The sequence below is a fragment of the Aedes albopictus genome, chromosome 3 (assembly GCF_035046485.1).
Source record: "Aedes albopictus strain Foshan chromosome 3, AalbF5, whole genome shotgun sequence".
NCBI classification, from domain to species: Eukaryota; Metazoa; Arthropoda; class Insecta; order Diptera; family Culicidae; genus Aedes; species Aedes albopictus.
In genome coordinates, this window is record NC_085138.1 from 46,246,150 (window position 1) to 46,267,149 (window position 21,000).

Consider the following 21,000-nt stretch of genomic DNA (forward strand, 5'->3'; position numbering starts at 1 on the left):
GTACTTAGAAAGATGGTGTCTTCGGCAAAGTTGTTAAGTAGATCAAACACTAACTGATGAAGACAAGTATGATGTGGAATTCCACATCCAGGTGGCGCAAGTGAGTACTCAAATATTATAACTCATATATCTCGAGATCCTGATTACTTAGAAAGATGATGTCTTCAGCAAAGTTGTTTAGTAGATCGAACACTAACTGATGGAGTGCCGTATGATTTGAAACACATCTAGGTGGCGCTAGTGGGTACCGTAATCCGAGGTATCATTGATCAGCGGGGTAACATTGATCGGCTTGACCCACCTCATGAAATGTTCAAACAAGCATTTTATATTGAATCAGTTTCTACTATGGAATGGTATATCGTAATCTGCTATCATTTAGCTATTAAATGACATGCAATTTATGAAAATTGAAATTCATAAACATTGAATTAAATCGATTTTTCCATAAGTGTGTTTCGTAACGCAATGAGATGCACTGTCAAACATTCATGCTTGGCGTGAATACTAGATGTAATATGAGGTTCGAAATCACTGTTTTACTTCAATATGATATCCTAGAGTTGGATTTAATAAACGAAACTTTTATGAAAATGCTATTTTTCAGTAAAATATATGATTTATTAAAAGTCGGCTATCAATTTCTTAAGCCATTGCCTACCTTTAGGCGTTATTCGTGGTTTAGAGGATTTTATTCCTAAAATAACTTAAAAAGTACATTATTTGTAAGAATTTGGACAACATATTCGAAATCAGCGACCCCAAATTTAGTAAGTAAGAGTATTTTCAACACAAATGAACATTGATCACTGACATGATCAATGTTACCCCAAATCAACACAATCAAAAATTAGATATAAAAACCTAATTAAACATGCTTTAAAGTTTTACAATACTTTTTCGAGCAGCTTAACACAAACTCAGAGGGCCAGTACTTCTTTTAAAAATATAAAACATGTAACATTTGCTTTAACAAGAGAATTATTCAAGAAAGATCGAAAATTCTGATCAATGTTACCCCGGATTACGGTATTCAAATTTTATAACTCATATGTCTCAGGACCCTGATTACTTAGAAAGATGGTGTCTTCTGAAAAGTTGTTTAGTAGATCAAACACTAACTGATGAAGACAAATATGACGTGCAATTTCACATCCAGGTGACACTAGTGAGCATTCCCATTTTATACCTCATATATCTCAAGATCCTGATTACTTAGAAAGATTATGTCTTCGACATTGTTGTTTGATGGATAAAGGATGCATGCACTTATCCCGTGACATTGACAACCCTAAGATAGAGTATATTGAAGTACGACGGTCAGATATTGAATATTATACTAAGCGCTTTAACTTCATGTAAAATTAATCAATCAAGTGCAAATTTAAACAAATTATATGTAATAAACTAGTTGTGTAATTTTCAAATTTTGAAAACTTTCGGAAGTATAAAAATTTATAACTCGTTGATATTTTTCTAGATGAATAATAACACGTTCATGCTTTTGCAAATTTACAACTAGCGTCTTCTGGTGGCAGAAGCATGAATCAAATGGTCAATCAGCTGAAAGCCCTTGATCTACCAACCAACCTTGCCAAAGATATCAACTTCCCAGGTAATCAGACTCGGAGATATATAAGATATAAAACTTGCATACTCATTAGCACCACTTACTGGCGAAATATTGATTTCAACGACCCATCAACCAAATGCACTTAACCTATTTGACAACTTTGCCGAAACCACCATCTCTTTTCTAGTAACCAGGATCCTGAGAACTATTGCATATACATTTTTTATGTTCACTAGCATCATCTAGTGGTGAAATTACGATTAAAACGGACAACTATCTGTAAGTTTTCGATCTTTGGAAGGTCGGCACGAGAGGTAACTTTTCCTCCATTTGGTCTTTGATCTACCAAACAACTTTACCGAAGACACCATCTTTCTAAGTACTTAAAGTGGAGCTCCGTGGCCGTTCGGTTAGCGTTACCAAGCGTGTAACCGCACCATGTTATCCACTGGTGCATGTAATGTGTGTCGTGTCCATGGTCTAGTGTTAAGTTCTGTTCAGTCTGTACAGCCTCTGGCTGAAGACGGTGTTCCGTGCCTTTTTAATCGGGATCCTGAGCTACATGAGATTAAAAATTTACGTGCTCACTAGCGCCTCCTAGTGGTGGCATTTGAAATCAAACTGTCACTCATCTATAAGCCCTTCATATACCAAACATCTTTGCCGAAGACACTATCTTTCTAAGTAAGAAGGGTCCAGAGATACATAATATATAATATTTACGTGCTCACTAGCGCCGCCAAGTGATGAAATTTCAAATTAAATTGCGAATCATCCGTAAGTTCTTGACCTACCAAACAACTTTGTCGAAGACACAATCTTTCAAGTTATCAGGTTCCCGAGATACATAGGATATAAAGTTTATTTGATCACTAGCGCCGCCTAGTGGTGGAATTTCCAATTAAACGGCCAATAATCTGTAAGCCGTTTACCTACCAAACAACTTTGCCGAAGACACCATCTTTCTAAGACTATAGGATCCTGAGATATAAGATATAACATGATATTGCTCACTAGCGCCGCCTAGTGGACGTATTACGAATCAACTTTGTCAGCATAAAGTAACCCATGAAATTTACCAAACTTTGCCAAAGACAGTCCTCCTCTAAACAATCAGGATCCTTAGATATTTCAGAATGTATGGGTGTTGTACAAAGTACAACGCGCGACTGCTCGCGTTACAAAAATTGGCGCGAGTACTGAAAGGTTAAGATAATTATTAATTATAAACAATGTAACAATGGAAACTTTTCACACTTTAAACAACATTATAATGTATAAATTTTAAAATACTTGTTGCAGAGGAAGATTTGTACTGGAGTTCTTTGAGCAGATGGAGCACACTGGTGGTTGCTTGTATCAGCGAAAACTAAAATAGTACAATTGTACAATACATATACTGCCGTGAATCGCATATCTGTCCCATTTGCATAGGAAATCCAGCAAAGATGGGACTGATATGCGATTCACGGCAGTATAATTCTTTAGTGATTTATCCCTGACCTGGCAGCAATTTTTATCGGCTTCGGTTCAACTCGGATCTGTTTTTCTCTTATTATAAATTCTCACACATTTACTGGGATTTTGTACCTAACTAGTCATCAACGCACTTGATGTTGTTACTTGTATGATTGACTAGTCTCCCTTTTATCTACTTACAGTGCTTCGATTAATCACAATTTTTAATCAAAAATCTGTGAGCGTTCAATCTGCTACTGGGATTTCTACTAGAGTTCCTTCAAGGATTTCTTAAGGAGTTTTCACGAATTTTCTACAGAGTTCCTCTCGAGATTTCTTCCAAAGTTTTTCCTTTAATTTCTTCAAGAATTTTCCGTGAGCTTTCTTATAGAGTTCCTTCTTGTTTTTTTTACTGGAGTTTCAGCTGGCATATATCTTAAAGGTTCTCGCAGGGTTCATTTTGAACTTTTACCTTGGAGTTTCTTCTGAAGCTTCTCTCAAAAGATTCCTTCCGCTGTTGGTCCTGGCATGTCTCTCAGAGTTTTTTTTTCCTGAATTCACCCTGGAATATCTCCTAAGATTTATGCTGTTCGACTCGTAGACGAATTAATTTATTTTTTTTTCTATTTAAAATGAGTCAATCGTACACATGTCTTTGCAAGCTAACATCTACATTTTCTTTCACCTTCTCTCTCGCAGGATATTGCCAAGCTGACGCCACTGTCACCGGAGGTGATTTCGCGTCAAGCCACCATCAACATTGGCACGATTGGTCATGTGGCTCACGGAAAGTCCACCGTCGTGAAGGCCATCTCCGGTGTCCAGACCGTTCGCTTCAAGAACGAACTGGAGCGCAACATTACGATCAAGTTGGGTAAGTACTGAAAAGCTCTGTTTCCTGTGCACATTCCTCTTTTATAAATTTGTTTTGCATTCTATCGATTCCTTCGCATTTTTTGTTTTAAATTTGGAAAAAAATGTTTGTTTTTCTGTTAAGTCCCAATTATTGCACTGTTCTTTTATGCGTTAGACGATTTCCTAGGTGTTATGCAATAACATTTCGTTTACCATCGGTCCCAACGGTCTCGGTAACCTTTCACTTGACGTTTATTGACTCTCTTATGATAACAGTGAAGTTGTTAAGTAAATTACTTTTCATCTCAGTGAAAATAACACATTGTTTGTTAAGTGATGTGGTGTTAACTAAACACTCAGACGCCGACTAATGGCTGAAAAGAACAGTTGGGAATCGAGCCTGGAAGATTGAAAAGTAGTTTCAGCAGAGAAGTTTGTTTCTGGCATCAGAGTTTGAAAAATAGAGTCGTATTACATAGCCTATATGTGGCCATGTCTCTAGAAGGGCTAGCAGAAAACCAAATATTTACCTTTCTTGTGGAATTTGTTCTTCTTCTCGAGACTGTAGTTCTATCGCTGCAGTAAGTTTACTAACACTCGGAAGTATTTGCATTATGTAGAACAAAGAAACAATTGGTAGTGTTAGTGACTTGACTTCAACTTCTGTGTAGTTAAAAAAGAACAAAAAACTGATCCAGATACAAATTTCTCATCCTTTTCTGCTTTCTCAATCTTCCAGAGCCGTTGTCCGACGAGCTTATCGACCGGCTTACGTCGAGTCCGGCCGAGTTGGCGCAGTATATAAAAATGACTCATGAAAGGTATAAAATCCAGACGCCTCCGGCAGCGTCCGGATCTAAACGCCCACGTGATTCCTCCTCCAATTCGAGTACATCTCCATCGGACGGTGGAAGTCGCCTAAAACAAGCTAAGATTAGTAGCTACTTCAACGGGGGCGGCACTCCGACGTCCGACGGAAAGCTGAAGCAGAGGAACATAGACTTTTACTTCAATCGGACGTTCGGCACTGGCGCAGCTAATGGCCACAGCGGAGCCAGTAAGGAGAACGGAAATGGAATGCATGAGCCAGTAAAGAACGAGGACAACGACGATGATGCAGATTCCGTGGTCAGCGTAGGCTCATCGAGGCGTTCCATGCGCAGCACGACACCGTGTTCGTCCCGACTGTCCACTCGACGCAAATCAGTCACTTCGGTTATGAGTGAAACTAGCACGGGTTCGCCGTCGACTCGTGGTCAATCCGGAGAAACAGGTACTTCTACGCCGCAGTCTGCCAGTAGCAAAAAACGCAAATCCTACTCAAATCCAAAGGCGAACAAAGATGGTGAATATTCGGTGGAGGAAATCCTAGACATTCAAGAAATCTCAAATGCGCCCTATTTCCACATCAAGTGGCGTGGATACAGTTCGAAGAGCAACACCTGGGAGCCACTGAACAACATCAGAACGTGCAACTCAATTCTAGAGTTTCTTGCGTACGAAGTCGGAGCACACAAGGATGAGATCGACGCGATCCGCGAGGAAATCAGCAAAACCGAGGAATACCAGGAAAAGCTTCAGGCGCATGAAACCAAGACGTTCCAGGAGATGCTGGAAGAGTACGAGAAGTTTGACTCGATGGCATTCGACAGCGATCTCATCCTGTATTCCAAAATTCGCATGAACGGATGTAAAAACAAACGCGTTTATGATCGTCTCACGGCCAACATCGGGCTGGAGATGTCCTACCGAAAACGGCACGAGCAGTTGCTCAAAATGAAGGAGTTCGAGGACATGATCAACGAGTTCGAACCCAGTAGTAAGATCGTGGTAGAGAACCTACAGGACTTTGACGTTCCCCAACAGCAACAATTTAAATACATAAAAGAGAACCTCGCTGGTGAGGGGGTAGACATTCCGGACGATCCTCCATACGGCTGCGAATGTGAGCAGTGCGGCTTCAGAAGCGATTGCTGCGGCAAGATGGCCGGAGCACGAATCGCGTACAATGCAAAGAAACGGATCAACGTTGCCCCCGGAACGCCTATCTACGAGTGCAACAAACGATGCAAGTGCAGTTCCGACTGTTGCAACCGCGTCCTCCAAAACGGTCGCAAGTTCAACGTAACGCTCTTCAAAACATCCAATGGCCGCGGATGGGGCGTAAAGACCAATCAAACCATCTACGAGGGCTGGTATATCACGGAATACATCGGGGAGGTCATCACATACGAGGAAGCTGAGAAACGCGGTCGCGAATACGACGCAGTTGGTCGAACCTATCTATTCGATCTGGACTTCAACGGAAGTGACAATCCGTACACGATCGACGCGGCCCACTACGGGAACATTGCCCGGTTCATCAACCACTCGTGCGATCCCAACTGTGGCATCTGGTCGGTTTGGGTGAACTGTCTCGATCCGAACCTGCCCCGACTAGCGTTCTTCGCCAAACGGAAGATCGAAGCCGGCGAGGAGCTGACCATCAACTACCAAACGCAGGTCAACGAAAGTCGCGCGCTGGACGTGAGTCAGGAGAACGGGGAGAAACCCCCCGGCGGTGAGGAAAACGAAAGTGGCGATGGTGGACCCGGCAGGGGCAAACCGGATCCGGAGAATTTGACCGAGTGCCGATGCGGGGCGGCCAACTGTATGAAGTATGTGTTTTAAGGTGCTGGATTCATGTTTACAGACTCAATCGTTTTAAAACTCTGCGTTGCGCTGCCTTAATATCCAACAAAGCAGACCGGCCTCGAGGAGAAAGAAGATTAATATTGTATTTTTACAATTCGACTCTACTGTTAGAAATACCCTACCTAATTAAGGATAGTGAATTGTGCCTGAATAAAACTGTTCATTGTAGCCTACAACGGCGAGGTGTACGCTTTGTTCATCGGTTGTGAAATCCTGATTCGAAATGAATTTTCGGTAGAAGCTCGCTTGCTCGAGAAGAACACGTTCGCTTTTTAAATCTTGTGTTTAATTCCCTGCCTCGTCACCGGCAAACTGATACAACTGCTCTGCTTCTTACTTGATGGGCTATAACACTTCGTTCAACTTCAAATTAAGAATCGTGTTCTGCTGGAATCAATCCTAAGCCAATAGCTTCCAGTATTCCTGAACATCAGATGCTCTCCTCCAGTGTTGGTAAAATCACACTCAAAGCACATTCATGAAACGCTCCTGCGTGAGCAAACTCGCGCGCGATTCTGAATCATTTTCTCACGCGTGAGATTTTCAAGCAAAATCTCGCTCTCACGAGTCAAGCGCCGAAATCTCGTTCGCTTGTAAAACGAATCCAAATCAATTTGAACGACATCCAATGTTGTTGTACGATAGATTTGCTTTTGTTCTATCATATAATCCTAAAAACATCGATGTAAGTAATAAGAATACCAAGAAATAAAGCAATGAGTGAAATCGTGAGTCAACTCATGCATGATTTTTTCAGCGGTGAGTTTGGCGAGTCAAGAATCGCGCGTGAAACAACTCAAGCATGAGATTTGAGAATTTGAGTTTTTACCAACACTGCTCTCCTCCCTAATTGCAAACACTCATCGTATGCGTGTATCACACTTGTTCTTTAGTGAGTATTATCTTTAGATATCTTTCTTGGGGCATCCTCCAGTGCTTGGAAAATGAAGCGTTTTCCCCCGAACGAAGCAAAATTTGCTCCTCTTTTACCGACGTTTTTCAACCCAGAGCGGTAGCTGTAGGGTAGGACGGGGCAAGATGGCCACCCGGGCCAAGATGAGCACCCCTTCGTTTTACTACTTTTTTGATGAATTTTGCCCAAACAACTTCATAATCCGTTAGAATAATGTTCATCCTGTTTGTAAACCTGATAAAAGGTACTTCATAATGAACGAATTGTAAACCAGTGTAAGTCTCTATAAGGCCTGAAGAGACGGGAATTCTGAGCATCCCTAGATTGGCTAGTCGGGCTTTGTAGTCTGTGTGGCAAATCATCGTACAGTCTCATGTCGAATTCGTTTATTCCCGACGGTGCACTGCACCGGTGTAGCAATTGACACCGGAAAAACGAACGGTTTCGGTGCAATTTGTTGACAGCTTATGATGGTATTAGTAAGAGCGCGTGAGAGCGTCAATGAAAACAATAAAGGCTATCAAAAATAAACATAATCAATGTTTTCATGATTTCCGTCATGAACCAAATTATTTTTTTTTTATTTTTTATTTTCTATATCCAATTTAACAATTTTAAAAGTTGTCATTAATCCACTTGTACATTATAAACTTGTAATAATAAAGGTTACTTGAAAATTGTTATCCAATGTTTTAACACTCCTACAATTTATCTTCTTCAAATTCTCGTAATATCATAATTTTTCAATTAAAAGCAACTTTTTAGAATTTAACCTTTTCCGTTGCCCAATGAAAAAGGATACTAAAATACAATTGTAAACGATCTACATGCACAAATTTAACACAAAAAATGTTAAAGGCAGTTCAATAGAAAACGTTTAGCTACAACATAAAAAAATAAATGCTTTTTAGGACATAACGTTATTGGCACGCAACTCATATTAAAAACCATCCTTTAGTGACATTTGTTTGACTTTCAATGTAATTCAAAAATTCAATTTTTGTTGAAAGAAAAAAAAATAGAATTTACGGTTTTTGAAACTGATTGTATACTTACAAAATGTTACTTCAGTAATATTTCAGTTCAATTTGAATGAATAGATTTTTATCCTATTCTGGGCTTATCAAAACTTTATTACGTCATTTTTTTTTCATAATTAATAGATCACCATGCGACAGAAAATTCTAATGATTAAAACCATTAGAAGTAATCCACATAATTGCGATAATCAAAAAAAAATTGTAATAGGAAAAAATATACGTAGAGTCAACTCTTCGAAATTTCATGTTATCGATAAATTTTGAAGATTCCTCAGAAGTTGATTGAAGGACGTGATAATCATCGATCGAGTATGGTAAGTGGGGGCAGGATGGGTCACCTAAGAAATGGATCCCTATAACATCTATATATATAAAAATGAGTTTGAATTTCCTTTGAGGCAACAAAACTCAAGAACGGCTGAACCGATCAGCATGACTTTGGCACGGTTCGATTCGTATTTGTGGTGACTGTGTTTATATGTATAAAAAGTTACGAAAATCAACTAGAAAAGTAACAAAATTGATAAAGAACTGATTTTCCATGAGCTGGGAAGAAAATCAACACGATCGAAATGAAACCAATCTAGAGTGCCATGTTGCAAGACCTTAACAATTGTCAAACCACCACAACCTGGCAAGACAAAGTTTGCCGGGACAGCTAGTTCTGAATATAAATAGCATTTCTCTGTTTTCTATCACGACTTCCAGATACACTAGTCAGCTATGATATAAGGGTATAGAAAGGTCATACAGTTTGAAACCTGCTTCTTGACAAACAATTGTCAAAACATGACCCATCTTGCCCCACCTCATTTCTACGGGGGCAAGATGGGTCAGCTATCAGAAATTCGATTTTTCTCCAACAAAAAATACTAGATCTTCTATTTTTTCTCTATACATCTAAGCTTCACATACGTACATATTACATGAAAGAAGTGTTGAAACATATCGGTAGATTATTCTCAGAAATAGAATATTTTTATTCAGGTAACCGTAAAAAACTTTGAAAACTTATATTTTTTGAAGAAAAATATTAAAAATATGTTCACAAATTTTCAGCGCTCTAGTCGCTTCGATAATGTAGGTCACATAATAGCCTTTCTATGAAAAATAAAACATTTTTAAAAACTATGCAAACATACCGAAAAATTAGGGTGACCCATCTTGCCCCGTCTACACATTACACGTAGTTATATGGAATGTATAGCATAAGGAGTATAACGAAAAAATATTTTATTTTTTTTCTGCGTAAGGAACGTAAAGAATTTTAAAAACAATATATCACTTTTTTGTGTATCCACGTCGTTCATCTGGGAAAATTATAGAAAGATTAAAAAAAATAAATAGTACGGTTGAAAACGGTACTGACCCATCTTGCCCCCACATACCATATAAATAATTTTTAAACGCACAGATTTGCTGTTAAATGGATATCCAAGAAAACTGTTTACCTAATGCCGAAGAGAAAATCATCATTCCTACCAAAACAAAACCACGATACAAGTTCAGCGATATGCATGTATTGGTAAAACTAGCTTTGTACCTGCTACACCGCGCTCAAACTGGGTGTAGCTTTTTCTTGCACCGGTGCCAATCGGGTGTCAAAACAGAACAGTACCTGCGAATAAACGAACGGTTTCGGTGCAAGTTTGTTACACCCGGTGGCAAAGCGGTGCAGGCGGTGCAAATAAACGAATTCGACATCAGTGTGTGGATTTTTATCGCGAACCACTGAATGGTCCATGCTCAGCAAGTGATACATTCGCGATTGTAACATTTCATGAACCAACATGCTCGGGAACGCTCCCCGAAATGCTGTTCATTCTCTTGCCCGGTTCGATACGAGAGCGCAATCAAGAGAGAAGATGCTCGATGACGCTAATAGCGCCAGTCACACGATGCATATATTGATCAATAGTTGACCGTTTTATGGAAACATTGAATGTATATTATTGTTCGAAAATAGATTGATATCAATCATTCAACTTTTCCCCTATCTTCCGTTTGATCAACCACGCAGCAATATTTCCCCTCCATAGCGCATTTTACTTCAATTTTCTCTACAATATTTCCCCACCTTCAAAATTGTTACATCAATCCTCTCGAAGATTGCTCAAACCATGGGTCAAATTATTCCATGGATCAAATGATTGGTTCAATATTTCCCCTCCAGATCAACCTTTCAATGCAGCAGCGCGTGAACGAGAGCATCATTATTGCAGAACATTCTGCCGTGTTGCCATTTTTTTTTAAATCACCAGACTATCAACCAGACGCAGCACGCGGGGAAATTCTCACAAAAAAAATTGACATTTACATTCCTTTTCACTATCAGATTCACAGAACAAAATCAGCGACAACCTTAGACAACCAGACACAGTATTTGATGAAAAAAATCACAGGCAACAGACGTTGAAAATTTATATTTTTTTTACATATGACGCTTCAATTCGTCAGATGCAGAAAATAAAATCAGTGACATTCTTAGATAACCAGACACAGCATTTGATGAAAAAAAAAATCACAGACAACAGTTGATTTTTTTTTGCAGATGCAGAAAACAAAATCAGTGACAACCTTAGACAACTAGACACAGCATTTTATGCAAAAAATCACAGACAACAGACGTTGAAAATTTTGATTTATTTTTAATATTTGACACTTCAATTCTTTTTTTATATCAGATGCAGAAAATAAAACCAGTGACAACCTTAGACAACCAGACACAGCATTTCATGAAAAAAATCACAGACAACAGACGTTGAAAATTTTGTTTTTTTTTAGATATCTGACACTTCAATTCTTTTTTACTATCAGATGCAGATAACAAAACCAATGACAACATTAGACAACCAGACGCAGCATTTCATGAAAAAGAATCACAGACAACAGACGTTGAAAATTTTGATCTTTTTAAATATTTGACACCTCAATTCTCTTTTACTATCAGATGCAGAAAACAAAACCAGTGATAACCTTAGATAACCAGACACAGCATTTGATGAAAAAAATCATAGACGTTGAAAAAATTGATTCTTTTATCGCAGAAAAAAATCTGTCACTCTTACTCTTAGGGCCGATTTCTTCACCCGGGCTTAAATTTTAAACCAGGTTTAGTAACATTTTAAGCCGGGCTTAACTTTTTTTCAATTTCTTCACCTCGACTTAACCACTAAACCCGGTTTAATAAAGCTACGGTTTACGTTAAGTGTGGCTTATTTTAAGCGGTGCTCTGAGGTGGCTTAGCAGCGCTAAGCCAGGCTTAAGCCGCAAATTGCAGAGTTTGGGTTTCTTCACCTGCTTCATAAATAAATTTTTGAAACAGCAGAAAATATTTTTAATGAAACATGTACACTTAGGAACGATAAAATTGTAAAACGTTTGGTTACGGATGGAGACGATGATAAAGAAAATGATAACCTATAGCCGGCGGGTCGTCAATATAAAATATTCACATCGGTTTTTGGGACAATCAAGTTTTTACATTAGATTGAAAGCCTTCAAAAAGGCACCGTGTTGATAGTTTTGGAAATTTGTCATACTGATTTGGAAGTCGAAAGTACATTTCCTTCCATAATTTCAGGTCACAATAAACATATTTTTGTTTCAAGAGTTTTTTTTACAAACTTAGGATGACATCCACAAAAACTGCTAATACCATTTTATACACTGATTTCTTATAAAAACTTAGTTCAAAGCATGTTTAGCCCATCGAATATTCAACATTTTGACTCATAATTCTAAATATAAAAAGTATTATTTGTGGTGTACTTCTAAACATGACTTATTTTGAATACCTAATAGGGTGACGTTGGATATTATTGGCAGGTTTGTTCTCTTTGTCGTGGGGGGTTTTTGTCGGCCAACATGCCTAAAACATTGCCACATCATTCAGCATACTTTGGAAGGATTTGAGGCTAACTTTGAGTTCAATAGGTTTCTAAAAACCTCCCGTGACGAAGAGAACAAAACTGTCGAAAATTTAGTGTCTAGCATGATAGCACACATGACTGTTCCCATCAAACCACCGCGAAGCACGATGGTATTGATAGAAATAATCATATTCTAGTGATTTGTTTTTCATTGCAAAAATGTTTTGCAACTCGTGGCAAAACTCGATTTTTAAAGCGCACATTTAATCTATTTTTTTCATGAAGAATATTAATACCTTTTTTTTGAAGACATTCGATGATATTGAATCTAGATAGGCCGTAATTACATTCTTGTAATTACGTTTCGAAAGTGCTTACTTTTCAATTGGTGAAAAGGTAGCGAGTTTGCCTACTTTTCCAAACTTTAACGAGTGTGCCGATAAGTACTACTTTTCGGCACTGTTGTTTGATTGGACAATTTGCTCCTAGTTTGGGTTAATTTCTCATAGTTAACAAAGTTTATATGCCGGAAATCTTTAAATTTTATGTCCGCGCACGTCCTTTTGTTTAAAAACTCCAACGAATGGAATAAAAGTAGAATAAACTGTTTCTATTAAGGGATTTCAGTTTCTATTTGAACTTGAACTTTGCTGTGGCTTTCATTGAATGTACAAAGTTCAAAATTTTAAACATATTCGAAAAATGGTCTGAACTCTGGAGCATCTCACGACAAACACATTTTCAAAAACTCACTATCGAAATGCAACATTATTCGAAGGCGATTATGAATATCAAAACATCAAATCAATATTGCAACGCCTTTTCTGCACTGTGGCACTCTAAATTTGTACATGAATGAGAGGCAAAATCGAACACCAAATTTTGTGGAACGATCATATGTAGTAGGTACTAGAAGATCTTCGATACTAGCGTTGGGTAAAACATCAACAGTTTAGTCTAGGTAGATCATTAGGTATTGCTAATCTCCTTCTGTATCCGAAAAAAAATTACCGAGCGATTCCGCTTTTCCTGCTAAAATTTCAGCGGATGTTTTGTTGTTGTTACTCCATACTGCAAATAACGGGCATTTCTAAATATCGGCGGCTTAAAATGACGTTTCCATTGGAAAGTCACTGGAATGATATGGGAAATTTCGTTAAGCTTGGCTTAGCGTAAGCCGTCGCCTTTATTTGCTAAACCGGTGTGAAGAAATGCAAATATTTAAACCTGGCTTAAGAATTTGGCTTAACTTTAAGTGTGGTTTAAGATAAACCAGGCTTACGTCGTTAAGCCGGGTAGGTGAAGAAATCGGCCCTTAGGCAATTAACCGAATGCAGCAGTTACTGGAAATAAAAACCAGTGACAACCTTAAACAACCAGACACAGCATTTTATGAAAAAAATCACAGACAACAGACGTTGAAAATTTTGATTTTTTAGAATGTAGAAAAAAAATGTGTCCCTCTAGGACAACCGAATGCAGCAGTTGCTGGAAATAACACAGATAGCCTGTTTGTCTGTCTGGTGACTTCACCGAAGTTTTTCAGATGTAAATATAAGCTGCATTGAATTCACCGAATAAAAACACCTTTCAGTAGTAATTTTGTAATTTTCCCATGGGCTGTCCAAAAACTTTTCGTCAAAAAAAACATATGTACAATACACTCCTGATCAAAAGTTTAGGGTCACCCCCTTAAAAACATGTCATTTTTAGGCCCATATCTCCGCCAATTTGCGCCCGATTTCAAAACCATAGGTCTCATTCAAAAGATAATAAGTCAAAGTAACTTTGAACATGATTCAGGTGAAACAAAAATGTTTGTATGTAAACTTAACCCAAAGTTGCCAAATGTTCTAATAAATACACATGAACTTACGGCAGTGTCGCTGGAAAATGGGTCCACAAATTTTATGATGAGAGCGGTACATAATATAACCTATTTTCTATTAGCTTTCAACTGATTTTTGCCAAACTTGGCTAAAAATCCAGAAAAAAAAGTTTTTAAATAAATTACTTCTTGATTTGACCAAAAGTTTGGGGTCACCACTCCTCAAGATGATGTATCAGCCAAAAGTTTGGAGTCGTAAAACAAGTGATTTGGTGATATCTTCGTTATCTTTAGTTCAATTTCAATTTGTTTTGGATCATTTCAAAGAAAATAACTAAATTAACGTATTCAACGATTTTTATATATAACAATGTTATGTGAAGTTAACACATTTCACCACATTGCAAAAAATAAGGCAATTTTACAATATGTTTTAGAATCTAAATTTAAAAAAATATGTGTGGTTCAATGTCTATGTAGTAAGTACCATTTGTTATGTTTCAAATAAGCCAAGCAGAATTAAAAATGAACGAAAGATGGCAAAGATATCAACAAATCACTTTTTTATGTTTTACGAAAGTGATCGCAAACTTTTGGCCGATACATCATTTTGAGGGGTGACCACAAACTTTTGGTCAATGACATCAAGATTTAATTTACTTAAAACTTTTTTTCAAGATTTTTTAGTTAAGTTCGGTAAAAAGCGATTGAAAGCTGATAGAAAATAGGTTATATTACCGCTCTCATCATAAAATTATGTCGACCCAATTTCCAGCGACGCTGCCATAAGTTTTTATTCATTTTTTTTAGAAAACTTAAGTTTACATACAAACATTTTTGTATTTTTTCCATTTAAATCCAAAGTTTCTTTGACATATTATCTTTTGAATGAGATCTAGTATTTTGAAATCGGACGCAAATAGGCGGAGATATGATCAAAAAAAATGACATGTATTTGAGAGAGTGACCCTAAACTTTTGATCGGGAGTGTTTGAATATGTAATAATGTTCAAGCTTAGAAGAAGAATTAATGTGAATAGAAAATTTATTAAAAAAAATACAATTTTGACAGAAATGCGGTGTATACATTATCTTCCGCATTATTGGCATTGGGATCGGTAGGACTGAAAACCAACCCCGCACCCACCGATGACGACGCATTGATTCAATAAAAGGCTTTGCTTTGCGAGCTGTGTACGAATGCTAAGCATGCACGGACACTTGTTTTCTTCTCTCTTTATGCATTAACTTCTCTCATACTGCCGGGAGATTTTCTCTCTGCTCGAACCTCGGCTAGATCCATCTCTCTGCAAAGGGGTAATGTCGAAGATATTGGATTGATACTTGGTTTGATCCTCGTGATTCCATCAATAATCCTTGAGAAAGAAATAATTGATGGAATGGTGGAATAAAGGAAACAAGAAAGCGTTGCCAAATAAACATTTTCAAGTACAAGTAAGTTGCGTATCGTAAATTTTCATTAGATTATTTAGAAATGATGTTTAATATTTAACATTGGTTTATGATGTTTTATATCACATCTTTAATTTATGCGCATATGCGATTTTCTAGTGCCTTCAGCATAAAATGCTAGAACGATATAGGGAAACTCTGTATATTTTCGACAGCTTTTTCTCTTCGTCATGGGGTGTTATCTAAAGCCTGATAAACTTAAAGTTGGTGTCACATCTTTGCCAATCAAACTGTACACAAATAGGTTTCAAGGAATTTGGAAGACAAAAAACACTTATGGCAAAAATACCCTCAGTCACTCTCAAATCATATGATTTAATTATCGTTCAGTAATCAATCTAGCTATAGAGAAACCTGTTTTAATAATAACGGATAAAGCAAACATTTTCAATAATGAGCGAAACAAACAAATCAATATGGATAACCTCTTATCAGTCTTTGTTTTCCAAACCTATACTCCTTTACATATTCACTATGACATTAGCAAAAATTAAATCTTGTTCGAACGTAACTGTTACTTATTGTTTAAGCTACATTTTGTATGAAATATTTTGGTTCAACGGTAGAAGTTCATAACTTGTGTTAGAAATTAAGACACATAAACCTTCTCAAGACATTAGGAAAAATAGCATGATGAATTAGTAAATAGATCCACTATTTACCAATTCATCATATTTATCCGAAATATTGGGTTCAATAAATAAGAGTTTATGAATGCTTACAAAAACAATCGAATATGGCTTGGTAAATGACCAAAATTATCAAAATATTATTTTTTCATAATCATTAATGGAACTCAATAAGCATCGAAATTGGCACTTTCTCAATGATCAAGTCTTTATAATATTTACAATGCAAAAACGTGACAATTTATTTCTAGAAATTTGTTTTCAAAGCATTCCATAAAATTCAATTGGGTTGTTTAGTGAATTAAATATTGCCTTTTTCTTCAGCCTAATCGAAAGAGCTCATTTTTCTGAATATAACGAGATTTTATTGCGTTCCGATTCCTTTGTTTTGATGGTTAAATAAACAAAACAGTTTTAATTTCCGTGGATAGAATGACACTTCAATCGATAAAGTGACAGTTCGCCCCGAACAAAAAAATGTCCCCATACAAACTTTAAATGCATTTTAAAAATAGTTCCCGGGCAGCTAAAATGATGAAATTTTGGATTTCGACTAATTTTTAGGCGGAAATTCCGATTATGCAATAATCTGGATACCCCTAAAGAACCCAATTGAACTGGCCACCATGAACGCCGTGAACCACGCGCTGAACGTTGGTGAATTGCTATCTCTTCCTCACTGATGGAATGGTCTTCGTTCAATCTGCTGACTCTTTTACCCTGCTGGATTGATCGAATGAAACAACATGAGGGGAAAGTTTGACGGACTTGGATGATCTTGATGGACTGGATGATAGTGGTGGTTGGATCAATCTTTCGGAGGGGAAATATTGAGGATATGAACATCAACCTCAATCCTCGCTTTTGCAGGTTGATCAGTATTTATATCAAGATTCAACATTATCATCCATCTTCTCCGCAATAAAAATGCAAGCAATACATTTAGCAATATTTCCATCAAATTGTGTTTCTTGATGAAGTTGAAGGAAAGATTGAACCTCTTGGTTGAATCAACTTATTGATAGGTGTAAATGGCACTAATGAAAGCGATGCATTCGGTAAGAATATTTTATTGCCATAATTCTTTTTTTATTGTGACTACACAACCTGCAACGTCATGAATACAGTTAAATTAAATAGTATTTCACGTTTTTAAAGCGAAAACGCATTAAATACTGATGAAAATAACGATTATTCACAGTTGCCCCAAGCCAACGATGAGCGATCATCGGTAAGTGTTACACTTAGCGATGCCCGCTCATCGCCGCAGCTTGTTTATATCGGAGTATCCTCTTTGTGTTCCTTCGTGAACCATGCGACTCGACGAGAGAACATACACCGCTTGGTAATTGAAACAGAACCAACAGAAGGGAAGAAAAACTGCCGAGTGGTTCACTGATCACTTTTTCGTCCAAGCACTGTACAGTCTACTATCGCTCTTGAAACGTGGTATTCATTCATTCGTGTGGAAACTGCCGACGCGGTTGACTCAAGACGCGGTTGAAAAAGGCCGGAGCTCGGCTAGTTTAATCGTTTAGTTCTGAGCCAAAAGTGTGGATTTAGTTCACATTCACAAATATCGTCAAATTAGTCAATAGTATGGCTTTTTAGCATTTTCATATTTAGCATATCAGAATCAAATTTTTACCATAATTCTGGTTATCAGCCAACATTACTAGCTTACTGCAAAGCATTTTAATTTACATCAGAAAATATTTTCTAAAAACAAACATTCAAATTTATTCAATTTTAGTTATTTATCTATAGTGGGGCAAGATGAGCACACCTGATGGGAATATAGAAAATATGTTGATATTATTGTAATCCACTCAATAGTGCAGAACATAAGTTTCCGTAACCTCTGAAACTATTTGGTAGCGTAAATTTCTAAAAATAAGCAACTTAATAATCGTTTATTGTTTTTCGGGTCATTTTGTATAAAGTATTATAAAACCGCATTTTTTTTTTCAATAATCGAAAAAAAAAAGATAATTTTAGAACGAGATACCATAGTTATAAACAAGGTTCACTAAATCAATCACTGTATGGCCAATTAAAACATCTTTTTTGATTAGTCAAATAAATCATCCTTATTGTGAATTTTGAACCCTCCCATGTTTATGGGTGATAGAAAACATGATATAGAAAAGAACTACTGAGGGGTACTTTGAAAAATTGTGTTAACTTTCAATAAACTCAACGTGATCCTTAGGGTGCTCATCTTGCCCCGCCCTACCCATAACTTCATTGGCCGACATGTATCAGAAGCAAGTGGGGGCATGAGCAATCAAATTTATAACTGGGTAACTCTCGCTGAGACCGTCCCACTATTTACACCATGTCTTCAAAACTGTTTAAGGTGCCGATTTTCTGAAAGTCCCCCCCCAAAAAAGTAAGAAAAATGCATTTGGTTTATCAATTTGATGGACCCCCCGTTATTTAGAGCCACAACCATTTTTGCGGACCCCTCGATTTTGATCAATTGTTGGCTCATTTAAACCGATATAACTCAAAAGTTTCTTCAAAAACCACCTCATAACAAAATGTTGTTGAAAAGAGGAACGATAGAGCTACTATTTACAGTTATAAAAAGTTGGGTCGGCCATATTGATTTTGGCCGCCATCTTGGATTTTTATACCAAAACTGTTTTTTCACCATGTTCGCAACCGCCGATATTCAAAATTTTTGCGTCAATCGAAAGCGGGGACATTTTTACACAACATATCAAAAATTTAGAGATGTATCTTTTTCATGTCAAAAGTTATCTGCACTTTTGTAAATCATGACACTTAAGCGCACTGGGCCAGGTGCCGGTTGTTTACATAAATGCAGCTTTATTTCACAGTGTTTACGAAAATTTATTTGTAATCTGAATCCACTAATGGAAAGTTGAAAGTTTCAGCTTTTCAAAACACCAAAAAAACTTTAAAAAGCAATGTCCGCATCATTGAGAAACAGTGAAAAACGGGAACGAACATCCAATTTTTCCTAATTTGGCTGCAGGTGCCGTTGTGTATACATGCAGGCGCTAACTTTGATGCTGTTGCGTGTCATTGCCGGTGCGCATGGAAATGTATGGAGAAAATGTGTCATGATTTACAAAAGTGCAGATAACTTTTGATATGAAAAAGATACATCTCTAAATTTTTGATATGTTGTGTAAAAATGTCCCCGCTTTCGATTGACGCAAAAATTTTGAAAATCGGTGGTTGCCAACATGGTGAAAAAAAAGTTTTAGTATTAAAATCCAAGATGGCGGCCAAAATCAATATGGCCGACCTATGTTTTTATAACTGTAAATAGTAGCCCTATCTTTCCTCTTTTCAACAACATTTTGTTAAGAGGTGGTTTTTGGAAAAACTTTTGAGTTATAAAGGTTTAAATGAGCCAACTATTGATCAAAATCGAGGGGTCCACAAAAATGGTTGTGGCTCTAACTAACGGGGGGTCCTTCAAATTGATTAACAAAATGCATTTTTTCCTACTTTTTTTTAGGAGGACTTTCAGAAAATCACCACCTTAAACATTTTTAAAGACATGGTGTGAATAGTGGGACGGTCTCAGCGAGAGTTACCCAACTGAGAGTGAGAAACGGTGGTTCATATGCGTGGTGGCTCTCTGAATCATTCTCTTCGCCGGCGTATACGCCCTAATAAAAATGTATCATACACTGGCGATTGGGTGAATAATTGTATCATTCCGTGTATGATCAAGATGATAGCCCGAAAGGGTTGTTAAGCATGTTGTATCATATTTTTCTATTAGGGCGGCAATGAATATATCTAAATCGATTACAATAGTCATGTACAACATTCCCATACCAACAGAATGATTGTTTGTAGAAGTTTTGAGCAACAAATAAAACCACTGAATTATTTCCCTTCAGATTCGATCAAGCAAAACACTTGGCAAAACATTATTATTATTCTCAACTATCCAAGGTCATACAATAATATACAGTGACATCTGAGGATTCCAGTGCTTGAATCTGAGTGAACATGAATAATCAGCGACAGCAACCACTACGAACGAATAAGCAAAGGGAGGGAAAAAAACGAACCTACTGCGACTGCTGTTGGCTTGTGAAGCAAACTGACTGGTGACCGTTCATGCTCAGTTGCTGCGGTGAGTGTGAAGACGGGGAAATGCACATAAGAGCAAAGATTTCGGCCAGAAAATGGTGCAGTGTCTACCAAGTGAGTAATGTCGAATTCGTTTATTCCCGACGGTGCACTGCACCGGTGTAGCAATTGACACCGGAAAAACGAACGGTTTCGGTGCAATTTGTTAACAGCTTATGATGGTATTAGTAAGAGCGCGTAAGAGCGTTAATGAAAATAATGAAAAATATCGAAAATAAACACAATCAATGTTTGCATGATTCAGTGAGGAACAATATTATCTCAATTTATTTATATTTTTACTTTCGATATCCAATTAAACAATTCTGAAAGTTTTCAGTAATCCACTTGTACATGATAAACTTGTAATGATCAATTGTATGTGGATCAATTATACTTGAAAATTATTATCCAATGTTTTAATACTCTTTTGCAATTAAAAGTAACTTTACAGAGTTAAAACATTTTCGTTGGCCAGTGAAAAAAATGCTTACATACAATTTTAAACGATCTACGTGCCCAAATTTAACACTTAAAGTGTTA

At 37.1% G+C, this 21,000-nt stretch overlaps 1 protein-coding gene across 2 annotated transcripts in view; it reads left to right on the forward strand.

The window, feature by feature from the left end:
- LOC109401480 (eukaryotic translation initiation factor 2 subunit 3) overlaps positions 1–21,000 on the forward strand; it is a 41,749-nt gene that overhangs the window by 9,416 nt on the left and 11,333 nt on the right. Inside the window, exons 2-3 of one of the 2 annotated variants that reach the window (XM_062857491.1) lie at positions 3,731–3,905; positions 4,626–6,756. In XM_062857491.1, coding sequence (XP_062713475.1) covers positions 3,731–3,905; positions 4,626–6,556 — 2,106 coding nt within the window. In that variant the 3' untranslated portion in view covers positions 6,557–6,756. Of the gene's footprint in view, positions 1–3,730; positions 3,906–4,625; positions 6,757–21,000 lie in introns of those variants that run through there. The other variant, XM_062857492.1, reaches the window with a different exon arrangement.